The sequence below is a fragment of the Athene noctua genome, chromosome 4 (genome assembly GCF_965140245.1).
Source record: "Athene noctua chromosome 4, bAthNoc1.hap1.1, whole genome shotgun sequence".
NCBI lineage: Eukaryota > Metazoa > Chordata > Aves > Strigiformes > Strigidae > Athene > Athene noctua.
Window position 1 is genome coordinate 33,777,602 of NC_134040.1, and position 19,609 is coordinate 33,797,210.

Consider the following 19,609-nt stretch of genomic DNA (forward strand, 5'->3'; position numbering starts at 1 on the left):
GGAGAGACTACCTGTGGAATCCCTGCTGGAAGAGGTAAAACAAGTGTACCTGAATGCTCTTTGAGACCTGGAAAGAGATGCTTCAAAGCCAAAATTTAAATTAAGATAAAAAGAGGGTCTGAAGTTAGAAACTGCAGGATCTGCAAAGCATGTTTTAAATGTTACTGTCTGTTAGATGCAGTGCAGCGTGTTTCACATTCCTTGGCAAGATTCTCTGTAGGTCTCTCTTACTGCAACAATTTTTTATATAGTCATATTCAAAAGAAAATGGGAGATAGGGAAGGACATGAGTCATTCCTCGTGCCTCTACTCATTCTTGAGCTTGCAGCTCAGGATTCCCATGGCCTTTTCTTAATATACATGTACCTTTTAATATCCTGTGACAACCTTTCCAGTCCCTCTGCAAGCTCTGCTGTTCTGAAAGAGACAGTGCAACACGAGTTCCCAAGGAAAAACAATAGTTTTTCCACTTGTTTGGCACTGTAACCTAAAGGCCAACCTCAGAGGGAGAGTACAAATGTGTGATTCATACCTCATTCTGCATCTTTCCAGGTGGGCCAGGCTCTGGCACCTGCCTGTCTACTGCAGATCAATTTTGTCTATGCCAAATGAAGGTGAGCATCTGCTAGTCTGAATCCCAGAGAGTGATGGTTCAGCTGTGTCACAAAAAGGCACGATGCATATCAGTTTGGAACTTACAGAAAGTTTTTTAAGAAAGAGAAAAATCAATACGTTTGTTTGAAGCATGAGATTTGTGATATTTGTGGCAACTCCCTTTTGGTTCCATCTAGAAACTGTCAGGAGAGCAGTTGTTCTCTACAGTGGTTTTGCAGTTTCAGTTGCAGGTAGTAAATTAGAAATCTATAATACAATATTCAAACACTTCGGAACCTGTCACGGTTTAACCCCAACCAGCAGCTGAGCCCCACAGAGGATGAGGGAGAGAATTGGTAGAGTAAAAGTGAGAAAACTTGTGGGTTGAGATAAACACAGTTTAATAGGTAAAGCAAAAGCTGCGCACACAAGCAAAGCAAAACTAGGAATCCATTCATCACTTCCCATTGGCAGGCAGGTGTTCAGCCATCTCCAGGAAAGCAGGGCTCCATCACGTGTAACGGTGACTCGGGAAGATAAATATCATCACTCTGACCACCCCCCCTATTCCTTTTTCTTCCTCCAACTTTATATGCTGAGCATGACATCCTATGGTATGGAATATCCTTTTGGTCAGTTGAGCTCAGCTGTCCCAGCTGTGTCACCTCCCAGCTTCTTGTGCACCTCCAGCCTGCTCGCTGGTGGGATGGGGTGAGAAGTAGAAAAGGCCTTGACTCTGTGTAAGCACTGCTCAGCGATAACTAAAACATCCCCTGCATTGTCAACACTCATTTCAGCACAAATCCAAAACACAACCCCATACTAGCCACTGTGAAGAAAATTAACTCTATCCCAGCAAAACCAGCACATTCTCCATCCCTTATTCCATACCATTTACATCATGTTCAGGACCCATATTATCCATTACATCCTCATTACCCACCATCCCCATTCCCACCCTTTGATATAGTACACAGATAGCATTCTCCTAGTCTAAGGACCACCCCTTAAAATGTCCACAGATGCCCACAAAATGTCCACTAAGTTCATTTAGTCAATTATTTTGGGCTCCATTTGTTATGGTGGTCACTCAGGACAGGAGAGGTGGTGTGTTGGGTGGAATTACTGGGCACCAAAGCCTGCTCAGGTCAGGTCACTGCTGCATTTACACTAGTTCATGTAAGGCTTGTCCTCCACTGGTTCAGGTGGTTCCAGCTATGGTAGTTCCTGTAACATACAACTCAAATCATGTGTTACAACAATTTAAAGGTATTCCCACTACAGTCTCCACCCCTGACCCCTTTGGACCAGACCATTGGGTTTAACATTGCAATGAACTCCTTCCCTTGCCTGTGCTCCAGCTTGAACTTATCCCCAGACTACAGTCCCATAGTGTTGGGATTCTAGAGGGCTTTCTGCAAGAGAATGGACATGTGAGCAATCCTGTGTGAGAACAAGACTGATAAGAGCCTCAGCCGAGCAAGAATGCGATAAGGATGTGACCCTGAATGAGGGGCGAGAAACTCAATGAGACAAACGACCCCTGGAAGGGGTTGGGACGGAAGAGGGAGTTACACAAGGCAGGGAGCCTGGCAAGGCTGATGTGGCACTTTTTATCCAATCATAAGAAGGTTTAAAGCACGGGCTAAGTTAACTGTCCAATCTTGAGGACTTGTACTGCATGTTACTCACGTGTGCGGGAGAACATTATAAAAGGGCTTTCTTAGTTGTAATAAACGGGCATTGCTTGATCACATTGGTCGTGTGCGTGCTCAGCTCTCCTGCACCGTAGGGGTGTACCTGCTCCAAGAGGAGCCTTATCTATGAGCCACAGTCTCTCCAGGGATATACCTGCTGCAGCACACAGCCACAGTCACTTTGAGTTCCAGTGTGGCTTTCTCCATGGGCCATAATGCCTTCAGAGATGAACCTGCTCCAGTGTGGCCTTACCCACAGCCACAGCACCTTCAGAAGTTAACCTGCTCCAGCAAGGCCTTACCCTGGCTGCAGTCCCTCCTGAGGTGTACTTGCTCTGTCATGGACTTATCCATGGCCACACACTTTGAGGTGGTCCAGCATGACCTCACACACGGCCACTGATACTTCAAGGTGTGCTTGCTGCAGCATGGACTTATCCACAGCTTCAGATGCTTTGAGATGCACCTCCTCCAGCGTGGACTTATCCTTGGGCAAACATAACCACGGCCACAGAGGCTTCGAGATGTACCTGCTCTGACATGGGCTTACCCATGGCCACAGATGATTCTGGGTGTCCTGCTCCTGAGTGGACTCATACACAGGTCACAGTCCCTATGACTCAAGTTCCAGCCTGTCCAGTACAGCAGTGCAGAAGCATCAGCGATGCCCTGGCCATCTGCCAGCCCAGGCACATCGCCACTGCAGTTTTCAAAAGGTTCCCAGGCACAGCAGAGTAATATGATCAACAGTACAGCACTACAGCAAGTAGCGAAAGCAAAAGGTAGACACGAATGAGCGCAAGACTAACATAGAACAAGGCAAGCAAGCCCCGTGACAAACGCAGGAGCCTGCCAATTAACAGCTAAGCAGCAATAACAGCTATAAATTCCATCTAGCACATTCCAATCAAACCTGTCATTATCTTGAACCCTTCCAGCCCCACGCTGGGCACCAAAAAGGGCTGTCGTGGTTTAAACGCAGCTGGCAGCCAAGCACCACGCAGATGCTCATTCACCCTCCCCTGCCTGGAGGATGGGGGAGGAAATTGGAGAGGTAAAGGTAAGGAAACTTGTAGGTTGAGATGAAAACAGTTTTAACAATTGAAATAAAATAGACTAATAATAATAAAAATTACAAATGGCTAATGCACAATGCAATTGCTTACCACCCACCAACTGATGCTCAGCCTGTTCCCAGCTAGCCATCCCAGAGAAGAGATGATTCCGAAAACTGCGATCCCAGAAGCAAGAGCCCCAGCTTCCCAGCCAACCCTTGTTTATATACTAAGCATATTATATGATATAATATATTTCATTGTCCATTTGTCCTTTTTTAATTGCATAGAAATAACAGGAAAAAAACCCCCAAACAACAAAACAATAAAACCAAGCTACCGTGTCCAACACAGACCACTGTATTTTTCTTCCTGAAAATTCAAGTAAGAGCCTAGAAATAGTTCATCAGAGCAGGCCTCTGCAAATCTGCAGGAGCATTCAGCAACAGAGATGGAGGTAAAGGGAGGTCCTACACAGCAAGGTGTCTTTCCATTTTAGGAGGATTTGGAGAAAGAAGCTCACTGTGTTGTGACAGGCATGCTCAGTTGCCTTGAAATTTTACTAGACTTTGCACCTCAGCCATTGAGAAACAGCATTGTGTGCTAAATATTTTGGCCTACACTTACACAAATAAAATCAGGTATCATGGTTTGCTTCATAAATATGTCTATCATTGTCTTCCCAAGTCAATTTTGAAGACATGATCATCTCTTTTCAGCTTGCAGAGCTAAAACTGGAGCTATTACAAATGTGAATGTTTGACATGCTCATTAATGCTCTGGGCAGAGAGAGAAAGTGTGAACTAGCCCATGGGGTTGGGAAAGGTAACAAAGCTCATTCAGCTGTGCCTGCATCTTCTGGTCTCCAGAGTTTCCCGTGACACGCATTTCATGAATTTTAACTTGAATGTCATGTTTTTCACTGAGTGAAAACCGTAGCTAACTAAGTGCAGGTCTGAAGAACTAACTCAGGAGTTTTAGCAAGGGCAGTTTCCTTATGGGCTCCCTTTCACTGTGTTTTGTCAAGTGCCAGAGAACCTGTAGTTTGGCAGAAGGAGACTGCAGGGCCATTATGAAGGAGTGAGGAAGGAAATGAGATGTGGTGTCTTCAGTATTAGAGTGACACCCGTGCTTTTTCCAGTTCATCCAGCATGGTAGGAGAAACAGAAAAAAAAATTGCAAAATTGCATCCATAGCCATGGAAGGTCAGCTTGGATCCTTTCCATATAGAAACATCTTTGATTAGTTCTATAATTCCTGACCCTTCTGCACCTTTGCTGAAGGGAATCTGAAACCTGGAAGGATGAGCAAGCACTCATTTGGGTCAGGAAGTATGTGAGACTAAAGCACAAAGAGGAATAGATGGATGTCTCATTGATACTCTTCCATTCTAACTCTCCCTTCTCTCTTCACCAGCTCTTCTGGTCACCTTCCCTCTCAAGGGCTGGGTTTGGGGGGCCAGGTTTGGGGACCAGGGGGCATGCGTGTGTGGCAACAGAACAATTTCTGTTCAGCCTTCTCAAACTCTACTCAAGTCCCCGGGGAGATTTTGGAAGTTCCTGTGAAAGACAGATTCATTCCTCATGTGTTTTCCAAGACAGCAAATCACACAATCACTATAGAGTGTATTTGTTCACTGTTTGGCATGAAATCAGAACCAGGAGATGGACCAGAGGTTAAGATTTGCTGTATAAGTGAAATACTTCCTTTTTTGAGGAAAACACTTGCACATTGTTTGTGGTGGGTTATGCCAGGGAGACATTTGGTGTCCTTGGAAGACTTGCTCATATTTTGAAGTATATGTACGCACTCATTTCAGAGCCACTCTGCATAATAATCAGGTTTGTAGAAATTTTGAACAAATTAAAAAATCCCCTGCTCTTAGTAATCTAGGACACAGGTATTCTAATGGAGAGGGAGCTTCTCATCAACGGCTACCCAGATCTCAGCAATTTCACTTCAGACAGTCATGGAAAGCTGTAGGTTTAATTCCTTAACACTGTTTCAAGTGATTCTGAAACATCAAGGCAAATAGCTGCTAAACTGAAGTTTTACCTAGAGTTACACAGAGGTCTCTGTGACTATAAGTTAGCCTGCATTTGATTAAAGCTTAGGGATATTCTGTGTGTTGGTGTAGCATTGCCAGTCTCTGTGAATATCCTGAATTTGGAAAAAACGAACCAAATGTAATTTTCAGTGCTTTGCAGTTGAGAGCAAATGTTCAGAGGTTGTGGTTTGTTTGTTTTGACGCTTGTACAACCAAAATTACTCGGACTACATCTGGATGGATGTTGGACTAAATGAAACTGAGGACCGAGGCTTAGGTCTGTACTGAAGTCCCTTATGGAGCTTTGCACGAGCCTCAGTGCCTTAAATGGGACTTCTGACAGCTGCTGCTGTATATGCTGAAACTCCTAACCTCCAACTAACTACTCTTCTTAAACATGCAGTGAAACTCTGGGTTCCAATTTTACTTATTTCTCATTGGCTCAGGAGAGGAAAAAGAGGCAGCAGTCAAGAAGGCACAGTTTTTTTCTCTTTGGACATCGGTCGTATTCAGATGTTCATCTTTGCTTCTTCTGATTTGGAAATTTACAAAGAGCTTCCCTCCCAAAACCTCAGGAGTAGAAGAGAATAATCATCTCTGCTTTACACAGTTCACAGTTTAGTAAGTCACTACTTCAACTTCTGTGTGTGTGCCCTTGAGAACAGCATAGAGCAGTGACGTCAGAAGGCAGCTTCTGAAAATAAAAAGGAATTAATAACAGATAAACAAACAACTGCTTGCTCTACCTTTTCCTGATATTTTGCATGCCGTTTAGCTTGTGATGAAAGCAGCAGTAATTTGCATCTCTAGGTTTGCTTATTGCTTCCAAACAAGTAGCCTTTTATTTATCTGTTTGTTTATGGATGTATTTATTATGTAGTGATGAAGCTTTTCATATGCTAAATAAAGCAGCAGGGTACCACAGACCCAGGCATGTAAAGATTTTCACAGATAGGACATTTGCTTTCAAAGTCAAATCCACTTTAAACTGTTGCTCAATATGAAATCATAAGAGTAAATTTAACCAAGCAGCATTATGCTTTCATTTTTTTTCCCCACAGTTTCTGGCCCTGAGAGACCAGTCTGTCCCTTTTCTTGCTTCCATGCCCTATGACTTATCATAGAGCAAGGACAGCAGAGGTAATGTGGGTTCATGGTATTGGTATGGGGGGAAAACACCACCTTAATCCCATACTGGATATAAGGCATCTGATTTTCATCTCATGTTCCAGTGTAAATTGTTGTTAGTTTTGTTTGACCCAGCTGAACTGCTCTTCTCTGTATGAGGTAAATAGTTAATGGGTTTGCTCTCAATTTCAATGCAGAAGGTACAGCTTAGTGCTTCTGTGTCTCAACTGTCCTATTTAGAAATCACCATTTCCTACCATGGCAAATGGAAATCTTATGAGATTCTCAAGACTCTTATTATGGACTGCTGGCTTCACTGAGGTTCAGTGGAAGTGAGCCAACAGGCTCTAAAGCAAGCATTATTGGAGTCCAATGATCTCAACAAATTCTATTCATACTCCTGAATAGGAGGTGGATATGTCTTCACAAGGATCCAAGTTCCTTTTGTGGTTTCTGGCAGTTCAGCTTGTGAAAATATGCATGGATCTCTGGTAACTGAAAGGACAAAGGAAAATCAATTTGCATATCCTCATTGATTACAGAGACCAGCATTCATTTACAATTTAAAGCAGTATGAACCTAGGTAATGAATGCAAATGAAAACTTTAAAAAGCCAAAATTAATTGGTAAATTTTAATTACAGAGTTGTATTATGACACAGTAGACAGCCTTGGGTCTCACTTGGTTTTCTGTATTTAATAGTATTGTCTTTCATCCACTCTGGGGTAAATAAAATTGTTGGAGTCGATTTTTCTCAGCCCTGCTATGTTGTCACAAAACTTGTACACTTGAGCAGAAAAGCATCTGCAGAGAGCAAAAGGCAGGGCTGTGTCTGCGGTGCAGGCTGCAGGCTCTGTGCTATAGCATGATTGGATAAGTCTTCTCATTTATTTGTTGTTCTGTTCCTGTTTTCTTGTTTACCTTCATTTCATTTTTGTTTTCAGTTGACATGTGGTCAGTAGGGTGCATCATGGGAGAAATGATTAAAGGTGCTGTCTTGTTTCCTGGCACTGATCGTATCCTTCCTAGCAGCCTCCGTAGGTACTTCCAACCCTTTCCCCTTCAGCCCCTTCCTGCTAGACTAGTGCTGTCATACATTTGTACTCTACCTAAAGAATTGGGCTCAGTCCCGCTGCAAAATCCTTGGAAACCAAAACGTCAATAAACCATTACTACCTCTCAGTAAAAGCCTTAGGGGGAAACCTCAGCGAGTGTAGTATAAGGAGATGGAAAATAACGTCCCATGCAGTTCATCAAAATCACTTTCTGCAGCCAGTGACCCCTTGTTCTTAGTTTTGTTGTTATAAATGTCTATTAATTGGCAGGGGGTGTGGGGTGTTTCATAAATTGCAGGCTTTTAAGTTCAGGTTGTAGCATGGTAGGCACAAGACACTGTTTACCTCAGGATGACGTGTAAGAGACGGTCCGTATTTTAGGAAGAAGGAAGGTGTGATTAACTTGGACATGACTTTTAGAAATGCTTATTTCTTCGCTTGTTTGCTCTGCAAGAAGTAGGAAAGTAGGAAATGGCTTCAGTTTGGGGACAACTTCTGTTTCACAAGGCATTAATTATCACTTTGTAGCAATTTGATGACTCAAAAGGCTGCGACTTTCCTTGGAAACCGTTGTAGTGGACTTCAGTCTGTCATGCTTTATTTAAGTACATGTAGCTATTATGTGAAAGCAGAATGTATTTTTGACATCAATAAGCAGTGATTTATAGATAAAGGCACTAAATCAGTGGACAAGCGATCCAAGCATACTAGATTTTCCTTAGAGACCATTCTGCATGCAGGACTCAGGCAACCATAATTCTTACTTTATTTGATGCTTTATTAATGCTTTGATATATACACTCCATTATGTATCAGATTGTGAAAGTGGTTTCTTCTTGTGCACATCAACTGAGTTCTGTGCATGCTTGGTCTAACTCCAGCGATTCATGGTCTATAGGATTACAGAAATGAGAAATGGAGGTGACCTGTGTACAAGTTTTCCTTCTAATTTAAACAGAGGAGTTTCCAGGCATTATTCATTTTTATGTCACTTTCCCTGAATGTGTGTGCGTGTACACTTATATATATAGGTCTGTGTGTATATACACGTTTACCAAAACAGTTTAGCCCTTCACTTTTGGCCTCATTCACACTTTAAAGGGTTCAATATTTGAATTAAAATGTGGAAAAAGTAATATCTGGAGAGCGTTAAAGAAATTAAGGTAGGCAATGATACCAATATTTTCACAGGATTGCCTAGGAAGATTCTGATTTGTGTTTTGTCCAAAATGTTGGATGAGAATGTGCATACATATGAACAGTAAAATTCCCATGCATTTTCATATCATCTGGAGCACATCTCATCTGCATATGTGAAAGTAAACCTTTCCCTCCTTTGTGTTAATGTAAAGCATTAGCACCTATTTGTGCTCCGTGAAGATTTGGCCCAGGCTGTGCTTGTGTTTTCCATGACTATGGAGTGAGAAATTTAAGTGTGGGGGTTAGCATGGTTCAGTGTTGTAGTCCGAACTAGTTTTATGTTAATGGACTTAACTAATGGATTTAATGTTTTGTAAGATATCGTTTAAAGAAATCCCCAAGTAAGTACAAAAAGAATTGAACATAGCACTTCAAAAACTGGTTTCTTTGACACAGCTGCATATTTGTTAAAAAGAAATCATGCAAAGCCTTTATAATTAAACCATTATGTTCTGTTTATAATTGCAATAACCCCACAGAAATTGGCACTACCAGCTGCTGATTTGTTTGGGATCTTTCCCAATGAGTTCACATTCTTCATTTGTATTTATAATACGTTGCTAAATTTGCACTGTGATTTATGTACCGCTCTGCTTTTCTTTTGTTGTTCCATGAGTGCTGATTCTGTGAACTGAGGACGACGCCGCTGCTTTCTTTCAGGCAGCTGAGCACCTCTCGTCAAAGCCACCTCTCCTCCGAATCCATCCCCCTCCCTCTCCCCTGCTGCTGAGCAGATGCTGGCAGGGGTTCAGCACTTCTTGCTCTTGTGCCCGTCTGTACAGCTGCAAACCAGTCAGAAAGTTGCAAGGGCAGACACAGCCTGCTGAGACTGATGACTTCTTGGCATCTTCTTCCTTAGATCTGCATAGAAAATGCTTAGTGCTTCTATAAAAAAAAAAATATTTCTTCAGGTGTGCAATGGAGTTGGGCAGCTGTGTAATTTCATCAGCAGGGACTATGAGCCCTAAGAGCTTGAGGGCAGCATACTTAAGGATGTATTTAAATAGAGGAGGAAGAGTAATTAGAAATCTGTTTCCTTTAAAAAAATCCTTCCCTCTTCAACATAAAAGGGGTGTAAAATGGGTTACAACTGGTGTTATAAATGATCGCATCCAAATTTAGTCATAAAAAAAAAATTTCCAATTTATTAAATAAACAAATAAAGATAAGCAAAAACAGCGCTGAACGGACCGGGAGCCCCTGCTCTAACTGGCCCGCACCGACCGGTTTCCCCCCTCAGTATTTATTCTCTCTCTTCTCATACATAGTTATAAACTTTAATTCATATTCATAGCATTTCCGGGAAAAGGGTGGGTTTATGGAGATCTTTCTCGCGCATGCTCTCTTTGTCTGTTGGGGTCTTTTTTTGCCCCTCTCTGGTGGTCGTGGGATGAAGTAAACACTCTTCCTCGGCCTGCCCTTTTGGTGACCCCGAACTTTGAGCATGCGTCTTACAAACAACTTCTTTTTGGGCCTGGATAACTGTAAACAACACTTAACCAGTTGGACCGGCCCATTAGAACACGGAGTCAGGATGGCTTTGCAAAAAACAAAGAGAGCTATTTACACATTATGTCACCCTGCCCCCTCAAACCTGCAGTTATACAAAAACAGTTCAGTCAAAAATACATATAAAAAGAGCAATATTTTAAACTTACTTTACACTGTGCAAAACCATATGCTGAGATAGGTGGAAATGGATTAAAAAGTCCTAACGTTATTTTATAATAACACGAATCATGTAAACTTATTTCACAACACGCAATGTACCCAAATTTGTTATCAGCAATTTTTTCTTCACAGTCTGTGCTTCATTTCACAACCACACTGTGATTTGAAGAGAGTATTTAATACTAATTTGTGTCAATTTTTATGCATAAATGTGAAAAGCAGTTTTGAAACTGAAAGATTGAATATTCATGAGAAATGCACTGTCAGTCATATGCTTGACAGACAGTGCCATCCAGAGGAACCTGGCCGGGCATGAGAGGTTGGCCTGCACAAACCTTGTGGAGTTCAACAAGTCCTGCACATGGGTCGGGGCAATCCCAAGCACAAATACAGGCTGGGTGATGAGAACAGCCCTGTGGAGAAGGACTTGGGGGTGTTGGTGGATGGAAAACTGACTGTAAGACAGCAATGTGTGCTCGCAGCACAGAAAGCCAACTGTGTCCTGGGCTGCATCCAGAGCAGTGTGACCAGCAGGTCAAGGGAGGGGATTCTCCCCCTCCGCTTCGCTCTCGTGAGACCCCCCCTGCAGTGCTGTGTCCAGCTCTGGGGGCACCAACATCAGAAGGACACGGACCTGCTCGAGCGGAGCCAGAGGAGACCACAAAGATGCTCACTGGCTGGAGCAGCTCCCCTGTGAGGACAAGCTGAGGGAGTTGGGGGTGTTCAGTTGGAGAAGAGAAGGCTCTGAGGAGACATTAGAGCAGTGTCCCAGCACTTAAAGGGGCTACAGAAAAGGGGGGAGGGACTTTTGATCAGGGGGTGTAGGGATAGGATGAGGGGTAACAGTTTTAAACTGACAGAGGGCAGATTTAGATTAGATATTAGGAAGAAATCTTTTAATGTGAGGGTAGTGTACGACACTGGCACAGGTTGCCCAGAGAAGCTGTGGCTGCCCCCTCCCTGGAAGGGTTCAAGGCCAGGTTGGACGGGGCTTTGGGCAACCTGGGCTAGTGGAAGGTGGCCCTGCCCATGGCAGGGGGGTGGAACTGGATGATCTTTAAGGTCCCTTCCAACCCAAACCATTCCGTGATTGTATGATGATTTGACTGCAAAATTTACTATTTGCCTTTTTCCAGTGGTTAAGGAATATAGGTTGTTTGATACTGTTTCTGTTCACAGAACTAAATTGTCCATTTGGCTAACTGAAAGATCTTCTGTAGCAAAACAGAGCCTTCTTACATGGTCGTGGAAAATTCACAAGCAGAAAAAGAGGAAATGCCTTTGAGTAAGTGCAGAGTGGAGTGCTTAGCTAGGCTGCAGCTCTGTTCCACTCCTGTAACCCATTTGAATTCACTGAACTCACTTGGGTGGAGCTGAGAACTGATTCCAACTCTATTCTTTTTTAAACTCCAATTGTTTTTCAGTGTCCAAAATCCCCATGGTCTTTACTGATCCTTGAAATTCTACTATTTCTCTACCATTTTTAGTGTATGCGTGTGATGCAGTTAATTGTGAGCTAAAGCTTTTTTTTTTAAATGTTGTATGAAACTTCCTTTCAAGGTTGACAGCAGTAGTTCTGCTTCCAGAGAAATTTATCATGAAGCTTGGATATACTTGTGCCTCAAGCAAGTAGAAAACAGCAACATGGTTTGTTGTGTTGTCTCAGGATTCTACCCGTGAGTTGTCTCTTGTGTTCTTCACAACATTTTATGAGGGAGACTGTTACTCTTTTCTCACCACTGTGTAAATGATCTGAAGGAGTTAAGAAGGTGCCTTAGTCATCTGGTGAGCTGTTAAAGCAGTAGTTAAACATGGATTTTTTTGATTTTTTTTTAAACTGCTGAATGCATTTTGGACGGACAAAGAAGAATGTGCCTTTAAATGTTGTACTTGGAAATGCTTAGGGAGACAAGTATATATTCAGCAGAGAGATGTAAGGTTAGCGTGATGTCAGCTTCTCATAGTATAAATCACAGATGGCCTTACAAGCTATCACTTACAGAGCCTCACAGAGATTACAACTGCAATCACGTTATGTATGTCGCAAAGATAGGGGTATAAGGTTTTTCTGCACAGTTTTACAGTTCATTTAGAAGGTATTTAATAATGCTAAAGTTCATAGGCTGCTAGGTACATGATCATTGTGCCTCCAGCTGTACATGTTTCAAAGACAGAAGTGTGCCACAACAGAAGGTTCTGTAAACCTCGAAACAGGCTGGACTACTACAAGTAGATACTGCAGTGGTGAGGAGGTGTCCACGAGGGAAATAGTAATACTTATCCAAGGGCAAGACTGGAGTCCTGTGCTATCTGGACTGTCCACTAAGCACTGATTTGCTTACTACTGTGTAAGCAAAGATGCTCGGCAACTGAATGAAGTGCCAGCTAAAAAACAAAAACAGCAGTTGAAAATTTTAGTGAAGGTGCTATCACAGATATTCATCCAAAGGGTTAATGACAACAAACACTGCTGTCTCCTATCTTCCAAATGATCAATGGTAATCTGAAGTAATTTTATTTTTGTGGCACATTATTTTTACTATCGCCATAATTTTCTATTATAGCATGTAAATATTAAGTACTATTCTTACAGTTGCAAAATATCTTCTGTTACAGCCTAATTTTTACAAATGCCACATTCTTCTCAAAGCATTCACCTTGGCACAGCAAATGCTCTACACTTGCTGCCTTGTCAGATGCTAGCGTTTGTAGTTCCAGCTGTGTGTTTTTTGTAAACTGTTGACATCAGTATGTAAATTACAGGACTTTAGAAAAAATATGTATTTGACACTGATGTCTCCCACAGTGACGTTTGATTAGTTTGGGTTTTATTGACAGATTTCTTTTTTAAAAAGGTCCAATTTTTAAAGAAAGAAAATTAGTTGAGCTATCAACTTTACAGTTGGTGTGACAATTTGGTGTTGGGGAGGGAAATACAAAGCTGCTCGTTGTAATTACTATAATTTTGACAAGTTAGGAGCATCAAAACTTTGTATCTGAAGCAATGCAGTTTGTTTTCATTGGTGGAACATGCACATTTAAGGAGAAAACTATCAGAAAGGTGGTTCCCTTAATATTTTGAGATTAAAAAGAGGTGAACTCACCCTGTCCGTCTGTTATAAAGGAAGAGCTCCAATTCCATTCTGTTTTTGTTGTGCCTACCTTAACAAAAGAAAGATTTGACATGCTCTAGTCCTAACCATCTTCAGAAGAAGGATGATTAGCCAGAAAGAGCAAATCCTACTCCAGTGCAGTAAAGCTAGTGCAGTGTGCTGCTGAACAGGTGAAGGAAGTGGAGTCCAGTATGCTGGGCAGGGGAAACATGATTCCCCACCATTACCACCACCATCCAGCACAATTCCAAAAGCTCTGTTATAAACAGACATGTTGGCAGAATTAGAGTTTTCCACATCTCAGTCCACAGATACTGCTGGGACGGGTCCACAGATACTGTTTGAGAGGATTTTAGGAAGAGGCTTTTCTATCACAGCCACACTTTGGAGTAGCGTGCAAGAGCAATGCTCAGTCTCTGGTGATAGGTTGGCTGTTAAGATTTGCAACAGGAGATTTTTTTCTCCCCCCTCTGTCAGGAAAAGAAACATGAACAATTACATTAATTTATGGCTAAATTTTAAAGGCTGATCACTGACAAGTTTCTGACTACCAGGGAAGAATGAATGGGCTTATCTATACATGCATCATAGTATGTTGGGTTGCAGTAGAACTAAAACATCCTACTGTAAACAGCATCTCTTCCTGCATAAACCTTGTTTGTTGAACATAAGAAAATATAATGCTTCACTCAGAAAAAAGATGATTTACACAGACAGAACATGAGAAGGAAGAAGAAAAATTATTGCCATTTGGAGGCTACCTAGCTTAAGTACAAAGACAATAATATGTTGTCTAAATTTCATTTTTTAATTGCGCTAGTAATTTGTGCAACTGTAGAAATGCTTTTAATATTTTTTGATTGAGACAGAGAAGTATTGTAAGGTTTCCCTTATAGTCAAGCTCCATTTCCTTAGCTGTTTGAGTATTTACAGAAATTTAATTTAACTGAAGTCTCAGGCCAACTGAAGGAACAAAAAGGCGGTTCTTAATTCACACTTCTGAAACATAGCATCACATTGCATCAATAAGAACAGAAACAAAAGTAATTATAACCTTTCAGCCTGTACCTCTAATAGAAGACTTCACTGTGAAATCTTGTTTTTCCAACAGAAATACTTTATTGTGCATTCAAAATATTATTTTCCCATTTTGTGCATTTGCTTTAGAAAAATACATGTCTTAATCTGCAGTTCAGATTCTGGTTATTTTCCAAGTAAATAACCAAGTATTTAGAAAGCAAAAGACAACAATCTTTAAGACAGTATTAGAGTGAAAAGAAAAAAGGTGGTTGAGAAGTTTGAGGTAACCTGAGGCCTCACTCAGTGATAAATCTTCATTCAAAGGATATGCATTTCAGAAATATTTTCTTAAATAAGCTCCTTTTCTGTAACATTGTATGACGGTCTTAACGTTAGTAAAAATGCCACAATATTAGTGCCAGGTTAGATGTCTTCTTCTGTCTTAAGTCATACAAATGCTATTGTGTCTAGTTGACACATTTTCCTTGATCCTGTTTGGGGCAAGGGACAGCTGAGGTTATTCAAATGGCTTTAAAGCTAACATTTCATCGTTTTCCAGAGTCTTGGGTTGTAGTTCTTTCCAACTTCTGGTCTGTCCAGCATTTTGCTTAATTTCAAGGGTCTTCTGTTAGCAGTTCTTTTTTTTTTTTTTTTTTCCACTCAAATACAGGTTAATAATTTTTGGCCTGGGAAATTTCTGTCAGAGTTACATGATCATTAACTCGTAGTACCATTTTTTCAGTTGGTGTGCAAATAATATCTATAGTCACAATCACTCACTGGTTAGTGTAAACCATGGTAGGTTGTGATTCACATTAGGACTGTTCAGTAGTAACACTTGTTTTCTGCAGCATTGCTGAAGTTAATTCTGACTGCCAGATAGAGAAGGCTTCCTCATTTTGCTTCAATAAGTAGACTACAGACTTTTTTCAAAACTTTTTTTTTTTAATCTCGTACTATGGCAGGTACAAACTCTCATTGTCAGGTGCAGCACAAATACATTACAACTGGTAACTGTATAAAACATAACAATGAAATGGAGCTGGACCAGTATTCAGCAAGTAATTCTTGTAAGTTTTCATGTATTGGACCTCCATTTGCTAGTATCCAGCACTAGTAAGGAAGGCCTAGGTAAGTGGAGAAAAAATACTAGAGAGAAAATGAGTGTCCATTTGACTGAAAAATGGTCTGTCTCCACCTGCTGGGTATGGTTTTACTATTGCTATTATTAGGACAAAAACAGGTCCTGAGTGCTCCATCATGTCAGTTTGTGTGTGTGTGTGTATAGACAAAAAGAGCAAATTAATTTATTTAATGGTTTTCGCAGTACTTGAACAACGTAAGTCAGAAATAATAAAGAGGCATGATTATCCATTCAGATCATTCAGTTACTCAAAACCAATCCCTGAAGTTGCTGTGCCATAAAGCCTGACATTTTTGGCCCTTGGTGCAAGCCAGGGCTGCAAAAACTCCAGTGCTGTCCTGCAGATCAAGGCTAGTCAAGGAGTGGAACACGGTGGCTCTGCCAGCTTCCTTGGTTTTGGCTGTCACCAATGACTCATGAAGCTTCTTCCATCTCTTAAAATCTTCCAATTGTGGGTGATAGCCTGTTGTCTGTTGTCTCTTAGTGAGAGCCCTTCCGTCAGCTTAAAAGAAATGTATGCAGCGGGAACTGGACCATTGTCTGAGGATTCTCCTTACAGGCACACCATGCAGGCCCGATCCTGGGATCTTTTTTTTAACTCTTTTTCCCTTATCACACATATCTACAGCGTCTTACCTAATTTTTCCTCTCAACATGTCCAAGTTCCATAACACTTTGTAATCCCAAAGATCTCTGTCTTTTTGGCCTTCATTAAATGCCTGAGATGATTAACCTGCTCCATACAAGCCTCTGACATGTGCTTTGAAGCAAGTCCTGTATTTAACCCTCTCTGTTTATCAAATGGCCATCACACCATCTGCACAGGTAATGCCTACTGTGATGCTTATATAGCTTGGCTTTCTCACCCGTTTAGCTTCTCTTGGCACAACTAACAGCACCTTCATTTCTCTACTCTGTTCTTCTCTGCAAAGCATTTACACACTGTATTTTCCTCAGAAAGACCTGCTTCTGACACAGCCTAGCCAGAAAACAATGAGGTGTGTTAAATACAAGTTTAAAATGTTAAAACATGTTATTTTCTAATCAAATATTTAATGAAACGTTCAGGCTACACTTTGAGCAACTATAGTCTTGGAATGTTGTTGCAATTCTTTTGTTTTCTGTTGAGAAAAATATATTTTTCATGAACAACACAAGATACATACAACCTATGGAGTGTGTGTGTGTAGGAGTAAAAAATGAAAGAAAAATCTTCACAAACCACTTCTATTTCCAGCAGCCTTGTCCAGTTGAAATTAAAACCATTCAAAACACTGTTTCAGCATTCTTAAAGCATATGCTTAAATTGTTTTAATTTCTTTAAACACTTTTGATTAGTAAAGCTGCAAGTTTTAATTTATTTGATTTTTGTTCAAATAAGACAGTTCAGGTGAACCCAAATTAAACCTGTTTCGAATTTTCAAGGTATGTGAAAATACTAAATTTCCATTTCTCTAAACTAAAATACTTTTTTGAAAATCTGAAATTGCTGCTGCACCAAAGATATGTTTTTGCCTGACTTTATTTCTTTTTTTCTTTTTATCTTCATTCTGTTGTCCTGATTTCTTTCTTTGATTGTGAAGAACTGTCTTTAGTATTTGGGAAACTCCTCCGCACTTATGACACTCATGACAGTAGTGTCTTAGAAGAATAATTTTTAAAAAATAATAAATGTGCTGGCATGCTTTGATTGTTTATCTTTCAAAAGCTTTTTATTTCCAGTATGTTTTTGACACAACTCTCTTCATCACATTTCTTAGCATCAGTGTACCCATGGCTGTATGTTACTCTTCCTTTTTTCTATGTTGTCATCAGATTCTTACCACTGTAGATTAGACAGTGTGATGTAGAGATGGTACTGATGTTATAGACATTTGCTTAATAATTTTTCTTTTTTTTTTTCTGGCACAGTAAGGCTTATGAACATGGCTGGAAGAGCTACATAACACCTATCAGATGCCTAACTGTTAGCTCAAGAAAAACTAAAAAAAATCAACACCAAAACAACAAAAAAACCCACCCCTCAGTACAAATTTCCTGTAATACAGTTTCAAGCATAAGAGCCTGTTTCTTAATAGTCAATAACAGTTTAGCAATGTAGCTGTCACATTTTCAGTTAAAGAGAAACATCTGTCTACTGATAACCGAGGCATCATTTGTCTATAGAAAATGAGTCCCAGTGCATTCTTACAAAATCAAACAAATGGCTTTTGAGGAGTTGCTGGTTGGGTGCTTTTAGCAAAATTAGCACCCATGAAGTTATTGGAGAGAGTACAAGCACAAAGCAGATGAGTTGAAGGTGACTTCTGTTCCATGCAGAACTCCTTGGAGCCACCTGGGTCTCATTCTCCACAAATCGAATAGACAGGGCAGGTGAACACATTCTTCCTGCTGTGCCTGCGTAGCCAAGGTGACATAGAGGCATGTAAAAAAACGGAGTGCAAGTCACTGGATTGCAAGTTAAAAATAAAAATGGTAACAAGTGTTGATCCGAAGAGAGGAAGCTGTGTATTTTCTCATGGTGGTGGTGGTTTTAGGATTGCACAATGCCCTCAAGTATGTATAGTCGTGAGAGAGAGTTTGCCTTTTACAGGCTGTAGGTCCTGGAGGCATAATGATGAACAAGACAGTGACTGTAAAGATGTTATGGGGGGAGTTAAACACCTCTGAGGATTCCCACAGAATACTCAAACAGAAATATCAGGACACTACACTGAGGTCTGCATTTTCCTTAATTTTCCTTAACTACTGACATTCAGATATTGATCAGTGGAATAAAGTTATTGAGCAGCTGGGAACACCCTGTCCAGAATTCATGAAGAAGCTGCAGCCGACAGTACGGAACTACGTTGAGAACAGACCCAAGTATGCTGGCCTCACATTCCCCAAACTTTTTCCAGACTCTCTCTTCCCAGCTGACTCAGAACACAACAAACTCAAAGGTATGTCTGACAAAGGGACATGGTTCACATGTCAACAGCTGCAATGCAGTGAGGGTTTTTTTCAATTTTTCTTCTCTCTAGTTGCTCTTCCTTTTAATGCAGTTAGCTGCAGAGATGAATGAGTGCATGAGTTTTCTTCAGCTGAGAGGCAGACTTTGGAAAGTAGTTTTGGAGACCCTGGTGCTTGGGCAGCCAAGGGAACATACACTATCACTGATGTGTTGAACATATCCCCATGGTGTTCTGTGTGATGTTTCTGTACCATGAGAACTGAGGTGTTTCTTTGCTCTCATTCTTAAACTTGCAACACAACAGAACAGTAGAACTTCCACTGGAAGATCTCAGCGCTTGCACTTTTTGGTTTAGGTGAAAAATATCTGTTCAACCAGATTCCTGCCTCATAGCTCTACCTTTACTAGACAATATAAAGATATTAGCAACGTCAGTCAAAATGGTCTTGATGTGAGGTTTAATATCTGCCATGGGTGGATTTCTTCTTTTGAAAATGTTGTGCGTCAGTTTGTATATGTGAAGTAGAGCACTAACTTAATTACAGTTCTGTAAAATATAAGTTGCAGTGATTTTAATCATATACTGAAGTCTTGTTTTGCTCGAACAGGGCATTGACTTTTAACTGGAGTGATTAATGTGTGTTTAGTATAGAAAAAATTTCTCATCACAGCTCCGGAACCCCTGCGAACTTGTGCTCTGTATCTGTTCTGCACCACCTGAGTACTGGGGCTACTTACTACAGTGGCATGTAATGGTTTTCAATTGCTTGAAATTTGCATGTCATTACATTACCCAGAATGCTTTTCCAATTAACAACTGTTTCACAGCAAGGTTGCTGTCTTGGCTCTGGGAGCAAAGTGAAGTCTGAGTAGATGCTTTTGGATATGTGGAATTTTATACTCCTACTACAATAACCTGAATAATGGATTTT

General features: G+C 40.9%; 1 protein-coding gene across 7 annotated transcripts in view; it reads left to right on the forward strand.

Moving 5' to 3' along the window:
* MAPK10 (mitogen-activated protein kinase 10) overlaps positions 1-19,609 on the forward strand; it is a 191,400-nt gene that overhangs the window by 144,914 nt on the left and 26,877 nt on the right. For 5 of the 7 annotated variants that reach the window (XM_074904937.1, XM_074904935.1, XM_074904936.1 and 2 more), the window contains one exon: positions 18,484-18,666. In XM_074904937.1, coding sequence (XP_074761038.1) covers positions 18,484-18,666 — 183 coding nt within the window. Of the gene's footprint in view, positions 1-7,465; positions 7,538-17,635; positions 17,722-18,483; positions 18,667-19,609 lie in introns of those variants that run through there. The other 2 variants (XM_074904934.1, XM_074904939.1) reach the window with 2 other exon arrangements.